General features: G+C 34.9%; 1 protein-coding gene across 7 annotated transcripts in view; it reads right to left on the reverse strand.

Moving 5' to 3' along the window:
* Rbp6 (RNA-binding protein 6) overlaps positions 1-13,767 on the reverse strand; it is a 1,547,649-nt gene extending 1,533,882 nt beyond the window's left edge. For 6 of the 7 annotated variants that reach the window (XM_069847734.1, XM_069847740.1, XM_069847739.1 and 3 more), the window contains exon 1: positions 13,683-13,761. In XM_069847734.1, coding sequence (XP_069703835.1) covers positions 13,683-13,717 — 35 coding nt within the window. In that variant the 5' untranslated portion in view covers positions 13,718-13,761. Of the gene's footprint in view, positions 1-13,682 lie in introns of all 7 variants that reach the window. The other variant, XM_069847737.1, reaches the window with a different exon arrangement.
* Positions 13,768-14,853: the final 1,086 nt, after the last annotated feature.

Raw genomic sequence — 14,853 nt, forward strand, 5'->3', positions numbered from 1 at the left:
GTGACGAGTCAACAGACTGATGACATGCCATTTGATCTAGTATTAACGAATTTCAGAGATTACTAATGTGTATTAAATGATTTAAGCTCTTTAACAATAGCTAAACTTTTGACATTTGCGGAGTTATCTTAATCATGTTTGGTAAAATCGGCAGTCAAAATGATAATAGGTATAGAGACTCTAAAATGATATAAAATAAAGAACTTGATACGATCTACTAGCGGGTGAAGCATTGAGATATTGGTTGAGTAATACGTAGAAGTAGATTTTCTGCATTATAGCACTTCGTCACTATAAAAGCGATCGTCCACCTGAAGTGGTAGATGTTTAAACTCGTCTATTAGAGTCGTTTCACTGATTAGTAACTAAACGAGCCACAAGGTCCCGAATATCGCACTCATTAACGCGACTTCTCCATGGCGCCATCATATTCACCTGCAGGTGTCTGCTAATTGCCTAGCAACTGACCTGCCCTTATGCGCCGGCTTCCTCCACAGCGGTATTCACACTGGTTGAATGGAATTGTGTACTGGACTACGACACCTCATCAACTCTCCAGTTCATTAAACATGTTTTAAATGTTTCGGAATTATTAGCGTACATCATGGCTTCGTCTAGAACTCAGATCGTAGCGTTTTTCACTACAAATCCAGTGGACCTAGTTCGATACCTGAATGAAGTGTAGAAAGTTATTTCCCATCTGAAAAAAAATATGTATATACTTTGACTTTGTACACTGGAGTTCAAAGATACCTGATCCCTACTAATCGACAGTGATCGATAATTTGTTTGTTTAAGTGTAGCTTCTTCTGTTATAACTTCTATGAATAGATGGCGAAGATAACAGTCAGTGTCGCCAATAGTAGCCTACACAAATATACCCGTATGATAAAATAAAAAATTTCATCCTCCTCTAATGATTTTAAAAGCGCTAGATTCAGCGGGAACTGCTGAAACTGAATTATGATGACAATTTATACTTAAGGTATACATCGACTCTAGAAATGTCAGATTTCTTCCAGTTTAAAAAAAATATATAACTTGTACCCATTACCTCAATCATTTCATAATTATTTGGGCATTTATAATATAAGCGCAATGTACTTTCTATACCTTACGCCATCTTCAGTGTCTAAAACAGAAACATTTCACATTTTACGATATTTATTATCTTTCCAACGGACAAAAAGTAGGCTTCTAATAATAATTGGACAAAAGACTTCATTGATATAGTACCACATTAAAGCTTAAAATAGCTACATGTTTACATGTTGTAAACTAAAATTATTTTCAATCAGTTATAATTATTTTATCACAAAAATATACAAAAATACATATTATATAATATTAGATCTATATAATGTGGCATATCTTTTGAATGGTTCAAGATAAATAAATAATTTTAGTATGCAACATTCTCCATACATAGGGGATCATTTTGGCGAAAGAAGTTTTACCATAGGTCAATTTCTGATGGAGTTTGGTCGGTCAAAATTTATATTAACTTTTTTTTCCAAAAAAAAATTCTTTCGGCCCCCAAATTCAATGTTCAAGTTTGAATTATATAACTTGTTTAGCATACTCCCAATAATCATGTCACCAAAATTTAAGACATTAAGGAAAAAATTGTGGATTTTTTTTATCCTAAGAGTCGATGTATATCTTAATCTACATCAACATTTTCCCAAATATTTTTTACCCGTCTCAATAATAGGGTCACCTATTGAGAACTAGCGGAACTATTTCAAAGTTCGCCAATTTGTTATATCTTTGGTTCTGACTTATCCCGTGGTTAGAAAATTTGCTTACACGATCAGAAAATTTGAGGTCAGATATCTTTGAATGCCAGTGTACCATGCTGACAACATGAAAAGATATTACTACGCACACTTTCGTTTTAGTGTCATCAAAATTTCGAGAAAGGAAATGCATGTACATAATAAGTACAAGAACATAGTAATTACTGTGTTAACAATGCCTTCGTTCAACTACTGAAGAGGGATGTGAAATGATTGTTCGAAACTATCAACCATACACAATGCCTATCCTGATTTTTTAAGATAAAAGAAGCATCAACAGCACCATTGAGTCAATGACAATACATAACTTTAGTCGGAATTTAAGATATGTCAAAATTTAATAACAATAGAAACTTATTCTAGTATTATACGTATAAATACACAACGATAAGAGACGTAAGAAAACTTTCTACACATTTCATGGAATATTTTTTCTAATACTAATACTAGTACACAAAATTTGTCTAGTACACACAAAATATTAGGGGCCTATTTCTATTTCAGTCCAAAAAATATAACCGACTAAAGAATTGGTTTGTCCCGCGCCGTAGTGTCGTGGTCTAAGGCATCTTCCCTTGGTATGCGTTACGGAACCCGCGCTGGTTGGAGTCCTCACGGGGAAGGATTGTTTCATGAAATTTCAGTCAGTGTATGGGATCGGTGCTCATCCAGTATCGTGAAGAATTTGGAGAGCTACGATAGGTAGCGAAATCTAGTTACAGAAACCACCTGTAACGGCTGGAGAATCATCGTGCTAACCACACAATACCTCCGTTCTATTTGTATGATCGTTTACCTTTGCTAAGGCATACGGACGTGGGCTGTTCGCACCATGGAAGGAAACAATTGGTTTAGTAATTTGATAAATACATCAGTTTGGTATATCATTCACTTTGACCAGTCGTACGCTACAAATCAAGCGGATCCGGGTTTGATATCCATAAAAACACTAAGATTTTTGTTCATTTCATAAGTAATGTACATGTCATCATTATGATTTACCCCGTAGTCTATTAAATCGACTTTCCATCATTGCATCATGTTGTCTATACAGTCGTATAGATCCAATTTTATGAATTACTATTGTTGTTTCATAACGCTCAAAAGAACACAAAGGGAAGGAGACTGATGGTGATGACGAAGATGAAGATGATAATTATGATGACGATGATGATGATAATGATGGAGGATAATGTACATAATGAAACTTAATGCTTTCTTACATGATAGGCCTATATATAAAATTACAGCTCAACTGCTAATACTATCTTTTTAAAAAATATAGTCCGTGTTTAAAATTAAGTTGTTTTTGTCGATTTGAAATTGCATAAAATTATTTTTACGCTTTATTATTATAGCGTTCATAGTTTTTGCATGAATACAAAATTAAACCTTCAATTATCGCGTCATTTCTTTCATATTCACAATAATGTCACCCAACAAAATATGTTCAGAGTCGCATTTCAATCAGCTGATCACCATGCTGTCGTCCACGATTCTGTAGTTACAATGTGAGACTGAGCTCACCGGCTCTGGGAACGCTGAGAATGGTGATGTAGTGGAACTGATAATAGGTGGTGACAAGCTAAAGGTCTGACCATTTAGCTACCGCAGGACTAATACAAATATAGTGATTCGTTAATGTTTTTATGAAGCTTTTACTGTGAACATCATCAGTTCGGAAGATGGCGGATAGGGTCGTGGTTTCAAGTAGCCACATATTGATTAATTCCTTTTGCATTCTTCTCAGGGCGAGTGAGGCGAGTCCCGTACAATACTATGCTAGTCTTTACGTCAGAGGTTCCTCGAGTTCAATCAAACAAGACCATGTCTGGAAATATTAAATTACTTTCTCCGTAAAGGAAATACAGCTGTGTCACAGATAAATAGCACGAAAAATAAATCTACTCATGATAGAGAACTCCAGGCAAAATTTGTCATATTTTTCGCTCAAGACTGAATGACCTTAGGCCTCTTAGACCTCTTCCGACTTCAAGAGAATTGGGCCTTCCATCTAGTAACTGGTCCTCCTTGTATTCTAAATTCTATTGGCGTGTAGTTAAAAAGTATTTTGATAATTCTGTCACCTGTCGTTCTCAATAAGTGTTCCCACCAATTTTATGTTTGTGTTTCTATTTTATCAACCAATTTAAAAATATATTTAATTATTCTCTTATCTCTGTATTTCTTTTCTGTTCCATAAGAGTATAGCCTGCAGCTGATCTCAAAAATCTCGTATCTGTTGCTTCTTTCTTCCTTTTATCAGTTCAGATAAGAGTCCAATTTGCACTGCCATACATTATGGGAACTGCCATAATCTTATAGAACTTAAGTCGAGTATCTTATCGCGTTTTGTTTCTTAAGTTTCTTCTTATGGTTCCACACATTTTTTTAAACTTCTATAATTTTATATTTATATCTTCCTTTTGAAAGTATACGTATATTATACCCCTGCAGATGATAGCGTCATTAAATAAAAATGCTGCTGCTACTACTATAACTACATCACTCCAAAAGCACCAGAAATGTATGATGAATAAGTTTTATTCTTTTTATCACGATGAATGAAATAATATACTGAAAACTATAATACCGAAAAACTAACACAACTCAATTATTAAGGAACTATAATGACCTATCTTATCTTCTTTGTGTTCTTGTCAAAATAATGAAAACAGAGTAGTTAATTTCGTTTAAAAAGTAGTGGGGGGGGGGGGTGAGAAGATGGAGAACGTGGAAAACAGCAGACCCCATTACTGCATCATTTTCCTCCTTTAACGTCTCTGTAATTTTGAAAATGAGTCTCAAAACAGTTTACATATGACACAAAGTAACAGACTGTGTATTCTGTCGTTCAAAGTTTTCGTTTACACTTGCCGACACACAGCGTTGCTATGACGACTTGAAAGTGTTTACTAGCGCTGTTTTAACTAGTTCCTAAAGTATAACAGCTCAGCACATCGTAAAATACGGGAATCGTATGTTCACTAAAGACCAAGCACAAAAAGATGCTCAACTATTGAACGTAATTTTTACGTCACAATAAACCTTTTCGTACGATACTTTAATACAGCAATATTTCTGACACTTGGACAACTGTGCAATGAAAAAAATATATAAAGAAACAACCTGGCACTCGGAGACAACAGAGTACAAATTATTACAGCTGTAATGTGTAAATTTTAGTGGAAAGAATTTTAGACAATTACAATGCACTCGCTGTCCGTAATATACAGTGTGTTTATTTTAAAATGAGACTGTTTATGTCGCAAAGGAAAAGAAAGATACGTAAACCTTGGAGTGGTAAGACAAAATATTTCAAGCATTTCTCATTACAATCAAAACAATATTCGTCGCCGTCGCCATCGTCATCGTTATCATTTATTTTCCTGGCACATACGCTTAAGCGAATCGGTTTCGACTCCATTAAAACGCGACAGAAATATTTTCAGAGGAAATAATTGTTTTCTTTGTATTTAAAGATTTATTGCATCATTCTGACGGTTTTAACGTTCCCTACATATCGGATCAATTTATCCTGTAGTTAAGGGTATTTAAATCCTTAATGCTGTTGCCTACAACTTTATCCTTAAATCATAACTTAGTCTATAATGTATCCATGTCATGTCACGAGATTCCCAATGCGTTTCTGCCTAGTATAGGTTGAAAAATGACCAAAATCGACTAAAATCTCTTTAGGATTCGAAAACCTACGATATATTAGGGGCCATGTCTAATTTTAATAAATCGATGATAGACTTTTTTCACTTTCATGGATTGAAAGTATTCAGAATAAACGGCCATATTTAAACTTAATACTGAAACAAGAGATATGAACACACTATGGGAAACAATGCGTAGGTATGACTGAAGTCCAGGCGCAATAACCGGGTACAGAATATCAATATTTGCAAAGGCGCCCACACAAACATGGGCCACAAATAATTTAATAAACGGATAGATAGCGTGGTTTAGAGCCACTGAACATTACTGCTGCTATAATATTGCCACATTCAGATTATCAATGCTGGAATACTCGAGCTTCCTTTGACTTAACGTAGAGCAGAGATGTCAAAGTAGGACGCGAATGACCTTCAAACCACCCCATGCTCATGGACATAAAAAGTGAGTTAGAAACACCCGACTTGATATTCCAGTTGTTTGGTGTGCACAGCGTTTTAATGTGAGAGGAAGTTTGTGAATTATGAATAGTTCCGTCTGGGCTGGAATCTTTTAAACCTTAGCCAGACGTCTTATATCGATGAATAAGATTTAATTTTCTAATTCTAAGAAGGAGTCAACTAGGGTAAATAAACATCATACTAAAGCCTGCCACTAGAAAAATGCATAACAAAAATTACAGAGGTTTCTCTTTCTTTTTTTCTTTTTTGTTTTGTTTACTAATGACGGGTATTTGACTGTTCATCATTCACCCATATGATGACGCTAGTTTTGTACAGTAATTTAAAGACGAGTCATTGCCCAGCTGCGTCATAGGAAGGCTGGTCTACGCTACATCCACGATGAGATAATTTGTTACGATTCCACAAGGAAACCGGAGCTCCCGGAGAAAATCCGTGTTGCCTGGACCAGGGCTGGCTCAACACAAATTATAAATCGGGGATAAGCTGGGGATCGAACCCGGGCCCACAGAGTAAATAAGAACCTGCATTCAATTTTTATAGATGGCGATTTATTAGTATTAATGAGATCTTGGAATATGTATGTAGCTCTATGTGAAACTGACTAGGCTACCCATTTAAAAGTTGTTTTTGCCCTGTGTAAAAATGGAGAAAAATAAATCCGCATTTTGCTATTTACTATTTATTTTATTAATTCTGGTTTAAGAAACTGTCAAGTTTCCAATTAATTCAGAAAGGAGTTCCAACCTACCACAAATCGTAAGTTGTTTTCTCAAGGTTCTCCTGCGAGAGGAAAACTGTTGTATAAAATGGCCACGTAGGTTTATATTTTAAATAATAGTTTATGCAACTAGTGTGATAAGTGCATTAATATCGCTCGAGTGTGTTTTTGAAGAACGAGGCGTTAGCCGACTTTAATAAAACGGGAGCAATAATAATGCACATCCCTCTAGTTGCATACAATATTTTATCCACGATCGCTTAATATTTATCCTTTTAAATTGTAATTTATTATCATAATCATCTTCCAATCAAGCATTTTAGACCAAGTGGTCTGTTACGGTCCCATGCCATCTTTTAGCCGAACGTCCAACAGATCTCTTCCCTATGGTATGATACCGCAGTATCTCCTTGAGAATTGTTCCTCTATTCATTCTTTTAACATGGCCGCTCCAGTTTTTCCTCAGTTTTCCAACGTACTCTAACACTGGCTCTATTTCTGGTTTTTAAAGATTTCTCTATTCTTTTTAAGGTCCCATTTTGAGTAACCAGCAGTCCGTCTCATAAACCTCATTTTTGCTGCAGTAATTCTACAGGCGTCTCATTTTCTGACGGTCCATGCTTCGTTACCATTAGATAAGATAGGTCGGGCTAGAGTTTTATACATTTTGATTCTAGTAAACTTTTGTATTAAAGATGGCCTTATTGCTGAATTTATTGTGCCGAGTGCTTTTATAAATTTATAATTTCGTTCGGAATGTTTGCATCATTTGTGTAACTAAGTGAATAACCAAAATAATTAAATAAATTGACTTAACTTCTTCTACTAAATTGTTATCAAGACATATGTTACTGGTATTAGGAATTGTAATTTATAGTAATTACTTTTAAATAAAAGTATCACCATTCAATGTAAGCTAAACCTTAAAATCCATTGATCATAGCTAGTCATTAATTGCCATGGCAACCAAATAATGTTTAATATAAAGTTTACAATTTGACTTAGGCCTAGCTGCAAGTCAAAAACATTCATTCTTTCGCTGAAATGAGTGATTCTAAAGAAAGCTTTCCATCAGATATTGAAGAAGCAGCTTCAAAGGCTATTTCAAACTTTCACCAGGAAAATCGAGTGTTATGAATTGGTGTGAGCCTATAAGTGAAGGTAATAGGCTATTACAAATAAGAAGGCTTTGTTAAGTTTTCTTTTTTATATATTTTTCTAAATCTTATAAACCTTCGTCTCTTTTGTGATGTCCATGAAAACAAACGTCATTAATAAATACGAAAATTTTATTGCAATTCTAAAAAGAGAAGGCACTACATATAGAGGGGAAAAATATAACATTTTTACTACCTTTATTGATAAAGGTGGCACTAATTATTGGATTAGCTAGAGTTTGTACAATAGAAGGGATGAACTGATAAATCTGCTGGTGGAAAATGTGACAGACGAATAACAATGGACCTGTTTTTGTTACCAACTACTAAAACTAAGATTGCAAGGAATTTTTTTGTATCATGTGGTGACGTTGACGGCATGAATATGTTAACAACTGTCCGAAAATATATTCAGCTTCGCCCAAATCGCGATCATCATCATCATCATCATCATCATCATCATCATCATCATCATCATCGGTTGTTTGTGGATTACAGAAACGGTAAATGTACCAGATAGCCTGTTGGTGATAAGTTTGTGAAAATACCTAAGAATACTGCTGAATTTCTAAAACTGACAAATCCTCATTCATATACTGGACACTGTTTTAGAATGCCTTCTGCATCATTGTTGACTAATTCAGGAAATAATCTACAAACCATGTTGGATATCTAATACTATTGCTGAAGGTTATGTTGAGGCATCTGTAGAAAACAAAGAGAAAATACCTTGGAATATTCGTCGTCAGAAGGGAAGTGTGCACGTTAATAATCAAGGATTGGAAATTATCAGTGTAAATTTTTTACGAAATCTGACATCTGGTCTTAATTTATGTAAATGAAAGGAGTGTATCAATTAGTAATACAATGTGTGTGTGTTTTTCAGTACACTGAAAGTTAAAACATATTGTGTGATTTTTTTTAGTAAATTTAGAGTTGATTATTGCACTGAGTGCAGTAATCAATGTCAATTCCATTGCGAAGTAAGTGCGAATAAGTAGGCTGTCAATGTTTCACGTTCACAGCCTTCCGAAGGAGTTCCGCTAAGAATTTCTACTAGCTTAAAGTCAATCGCCATCCATCGAGTTTGACTGGTAGACCACCGAGGACAACACATGGAATCGTCTATATTTCGATTATGTTGAGATATTAAGTCTTAACATACTATTAAATATTAAAAATCATCAAATACATCATGGTTTAGGTCTTTAGGCCTGTTCCATTTCCAGGAAATCAGAACTGTTCTCTCCATCTCTTTCTGGGACTGTCAAGATCCCTTCTACAGACTGGCTGATATAGGAACATCTGTACAGGAGTGCGGTTTATGTCCATTCCCATCAGATGTTGGTACGACTGCTGTCTAGAAGAGTCTATGAAGTCAAGAAGACTTTGTATTTGTAACTCTTCACGAATTTCACTAGGTATTTCTATTCTGATCTTTCAATCTGTAACCAGCAAGAGGTCTTAATAATCTCACATCCGCCGCCTCTGTTCTTCTAAGTTGTTGCTTGGTCAGTACCCAATTTTCGGCTCCATATGTGAACAATTGTTTTATAACATTTGGGTATTGTTTTCTGCCGGACTCTTTTCATTAGAGTTCGTTTCATTGTTCCCAGGAGCTGTAAAAATCTGGAGAATTTAGTTTCTTGATCACTTGGTTGGTCATATGTAGACCTAATATTACACTCAAGGTAATTAAAATTTGAAATCTTATTTTAATACTACTAAAAATATAAAACCATTTCCTGAAAACAATCACTATGAAAAGTTGTCGTCTCATATACTGAAATATCTACGAAGTATCAACAAATACTTTAGGCCTACTATAATAATACCGGACAGCTGTATACTAGCAGCATTGACGAAAGTGCGAAATGTTGCGGAGCTGACATCTAGCCGAGAGGTATGGTATTACGACCACAAATACAAATATTAACATAGCGGCAATCAGACTATTGTTTAAAACGTGAGGTACTAATATGGAATAATGTATGAGACACTTAAGAAATGTTGAATAATATTTAATAACATTATTATTTTATATCAAAGCTTTATATAAGAAATATTGCATACTTAGTATTATTTTCTGTAGGCCCTAATTAATTGTTACCGATATATACTTTTCCTTTGCTTTAGTGAGACAAAATTAATTCTGACATTAAGAATGAATTTACAATAACACTTTATATACCCATTGCTGACAAAATAAAATTGGTAGTGATCTGTAGTAAAGGCATGCAGACAACAATAAATGTAAATTTGCTAAAACCTTAAAATCTCCAATCCATTTTAACTTCTATTCATTTATTAGGCCTAAATAAAAAAAGCTAATGTTTATTGTTCTATCAACATAGAACCGAGGCATTAGGCTTACTAAAGAATGTTGTTGACTCACGTTTTATGACCCCTCGGAAATGGAAAGTACGATTTGGAGCAGTTTGTAATGCTGTAATTGTAGCAGTTACAAACCGCACATATATACACCCTGACATTTTAACACAGTACTAATTAATAAAACTATTTACTAGCCCAGCAACAATCTACATTGTAGTAGATTACAGCTTGCTTCGCGGGTTTCAGCACACCCTCCCGCCTAGGTAGCAGCACCTGCGCCGTTCGCACGCAAAACTGCTAGCTGTTCGGTATTAGTAAGGTATTTGGTATCAACTGAACCGACAGTGGTTCACAGTCACCAGTTTGAACATATTCCCAGTAGTGCCCAACGAAGGGGCATTAGCTCATGACAATAAATAAACAATTTACTCGTTACGAGTGACTTAAAAAAGTAGCAGAGAAGTCGGCCCGTAGCTGTCCGCCTACTGTAATTAGAATTTAGAATACCCATAAACCCATTAAGTTCCCCTGATTGCCACTTAAACTTGTACGTCAATTACGGCTGTGAGGGCGTAGCGAGAGCTATCGTCTTGGCATAAAAAGGAAACCTCCAAACTGAAGGATCTGCTGCTGTGCATAAGGTAATGCGGTCATAACTCGCAGATTAAAACTTCCCTTCTCGGAACGCTGTAGTTGTTTATTTTCTTAACGTTCTACTGCGATAGAAACACAGATGTATACAAGTGCCCCGTCGGATTATATTGGAAAGAGGCTAGTTTTATTTTCTGGTTGTCACAATTCACGTCCGTCTATCGTTTCCGAAATACTCAAATAGGCCTATAGAGCTTCCGAAAGTCAGAACCTTTTTAATTGCTTAAACCAAGTTGAATTATTTATACCAAAACAACATTCCATTTACAAAGATTGATATAGCATTGAAGTATAAATATCATTGTTGAATTCCGATTATTATGAACCTCTTTTCTAGACTTTGTATGACACTTATAGTCTGGTCACATATATAAACGTAGCATAAATTGAAAGATTCAATTGAATTTCTGGGTTAGTTACAAGCAATGGATGAAAAATTATGTCACGGCCTCCCTGCTACAAAATGAACGACGACCAAATAGCTTTTTGATGACAACATAATGAATCTAGTGGACTGTGATCGGAAATGAGAACGGCAAAGTTAAAAGTTAACCAACATTCGTTCCCGGGTTCTGGTAAGCTTCTCATTAACTGTGAATGCTTACATGTAAATATATATACTTTAACCATTTTTCCGTTCTCGTTCTCGTTGTTTCCGTTCCCGGTTTATTGTGGACCAGCCTTTAATGGAAAACAGTTGCGATCTTATAAGCAGTTATTTCCTCTATCTCTGGCCAGCGTTTCATCCGGATAACAACCACCATATTTTTTTTTTATTTTGGTACTACTTTATATAGGGTGGAAGTGAAATAGTCTTGCAGATTGAAAGAGACAATAGGATACATGTAAATGAATAGAAAACCTATATTATGTTTTGTGATTAAATGCACGGTTAATTAGAAAATTAAGTTTAAAGTTTCACAGTACGGCAACATCGTCGCTAAAACACTCTACTCGTATACAGATGTAAGAGGTCAACGAACTCGGTCAGTCTTCGTACGTAAGCTGTCAAGCTGCCAAGTTGCCAAGATCTTCCCACGCGTTCGCTTAGTGCAATGGTTTGAATTTAGGGGTTTTTAAAATTAGATTTACACGAAAACCGTGCATGATTGAAATACACCAGAGGAATAAATTATTCTTTGTTCGATTTGTTATCGATATGGACAAAAATCACGATCCTAGTCGCAATAGTTACCGAATAAGAAATTGTTAAACATTTGGGGCGGGGGGGGGGGGAATTCTGAAAAAAATTTAAACTTTCCACCAATACGATATTATAGTATTTTGTTATATACAACATGAGCTAATCGCTCTGAAAATCTGCAAGGCTATTTCACTTCCACTCTGTATTTTTAAATCATCCTTCGGCAATCGAGGAACTGAAACACTGAATTTTACGACATACTTGAAATATTCCTTCAAACTTAGTGGAAATTCTCACAGCAGGATACAATAAAATTAAGTAATCGTATGTTGAAGAACAATAGGGCGGATATGCAACTTAAATAACTTAACTGAATTAATACTGTACATCCAATTTCTTTGTGAACACAAACGTTTTCATATTCTGTTCGCGTTTTAATTAAAAATCTTTCATATTGTAACACTAATTACTTTCATAAATTCCTTCAAAGATATTCATTATTGAAATTTTGTGCAAAGAAATAAGTTCATCAAAATGTTTAGCACTTCTGAAGAAAACTAGCATCTTTAAATATTTCCTCCATATAAACCCAAATTATTTTTAATGAAATATTGCGAATACAATTTAAATGTGATCATTAATTTATATTTATAAAATTTATTTACATTGACAAGATAACGAGTAGGCCTATCTTTCGTTACATATTACCCCATTTTGACTCAATTATTTTTGCCGAAATAACGTGAATAGAATTTAATGGAGAAAACGAAATGCTATATGAGTAAAATTCTTAGCACTTACATAAAATAATAGCATGGTGTTATACTGTACATATTATCATATGCCTATATAAATTCCAATAATTTTAAAGTGAATTGCCTGGAATACAATTTTATTGAACATAGTAAATGAAGTTCGATTTATAAAAATTAGTAGCACTTACATAAAAAGATGTCACTAAACATTACTTCACATAAATCCTAATACCTTTAAAATTAGGTGTCACGATTATAAATTCATGCGTAAAATAAATTTTAATATTTTTAAAATTTCCATGTGCGCCTAAAATGATATCCTGTTAAATATTATTCCTCGTAAAATCTATTTTGAAATTAAGTATCGCGTAGGCCTATATAATATAATGGAAGAAATGAAATGTAATATTCATAAATATGCTTAGCACTTTTTGTAAAAAAAAATGATGTTATTGTACAGAAAATAGTTACTAAATATACACTAACTAACATTTCTTCACGTACTATGCAGTATACATGACCCCTATTTTAATGAATATAGTCCTACAGTATACTACCAGGTACCAGTAGGCCTAATGGAAATCCCCTGAAGATAAAAAAACGGACCTAATGCCTACAGAAATAACGCAAAGTAAAATCAAAGTTAATCTACATTTTAACGGAGAATTTTTATCGAATAAAAGCACGCAAAAAGATATAATGAAGCCCGACTCTATCAAATGTTTGGGCGTGAAGCTTTTGAATCACAAACTCCCCCACTGCACAATCACAACAGAGTTTAGAGTTCAATGAAAACATAGTTCAGAGGGATTTAATCAGGGAGAAGTCAACATTTGTCGCCCGATTCAGAAAAACCAAAAATTTAGTGCAGTGATAAATTAGCTATCCGAATATAGAGTGGAGCGCAGTAGCGTCCATGTTTCCACACTCCAATCCGTAGGCGGGCGACCCTATCGACGAGACCACATCCATTACTCACCTTGACCGTCGGGTGGTGGGGTCCTTCATCACCATCACTTCCGTGATCTCTCCGTATTTACTGAAATACTCCCGGAGGCTTTCTGCAAAACAAAAATAACAAAAAACCTCATTAAACTCTGTTATGCACACAATAACGCCACTGTAAACACCATTAAATATTCCACTAATACAGCGAACATTTCATTGTCATTCATTTGTTCGGTTTTTGATTACTATGGACATCGAACCTCCATTACATTAAAATCGCTTATTTAAAAGAGGAAATAAGTATCCTGCAAAGCATGAAAAAAGTCATTTTTATATTCTAAATAATAACATAATATCTAATTTAATTTATAAAATGTACGGTTTAAAGATTACCATGTCTGTCGATAGTCCCAAAGTTCGAGGTTCCAAACTAGCTAAGGATGATGGAGGTTAGAGGATTAATAATCTATAGTATGACTTATTTCGGGAGGGAAGCTGGGATTTCCGTGTCTTAGACTTACGCCAGTAAAAAAAAATCTCCTTTCCTTGAATAAAGGACTTCCTGGCAAAACTTACTGGTCATTTCTCCTCCATGTCCGAATATGGAAGTGGAACAATGACTCTTAACAGTAATCTAATTCTGCGTGGACTTGTTCCGTGCTGACTTGCAATCCATACCATCCACATATGGTTTAAGTAGGCCTACATACAATTAATTTTGCACTTAACATAAAACAGATATTCACATATTACAGCAATTTCTAACCTATATTATACTGATAACTGAGACCGTTTTCTTAGTCCAGCAACATTGAAATGAGTATAAGTGTACACATATTCTTCCCTGCTCACAAACACAAGTAACGCGCACTACAGGGTTCACTCTAAAACAGATTCCTTATTCCTAAATAAGTATAGTATGCTTCAGCAAATCAAACTCCCTGTGAAGTTGATTTGAATAATTTCAAGGAAAAAATTGTTCCGGGGCCGGAAATCGAACCCGAGACCTTTGGTTAAACACGCCAATGCTCTACCAACTGAGCCACCCAGGAACTCTACCAGACGACTCAATTTTTCCATTTATATCCACAGATCTCGAAGTGGGATGACAACCGTCAAACAACCAACATTGAGTGCACACAAACTCTGTGTGACTTGAACTGTGGTTTTCTGTTAACGTACAGTGACGTCTATTATGCAAA

The sequence above is a fragment of the Periplaneta americana genome, chromosome 15 (genome assembly GCF_040183065.1).
Source record: "Periplaneta americana isolate PAMFEO1 chromosome 15, P.americana_PAMFEO1_priV1, whole genome shotgun sequence".
NCBI classification, from domain to species: Eukaryota; Metazoa; Arthropoda; class Insecta; order Blattodea; family Blattidae; genus Periplaneta; species Periplaneta americana.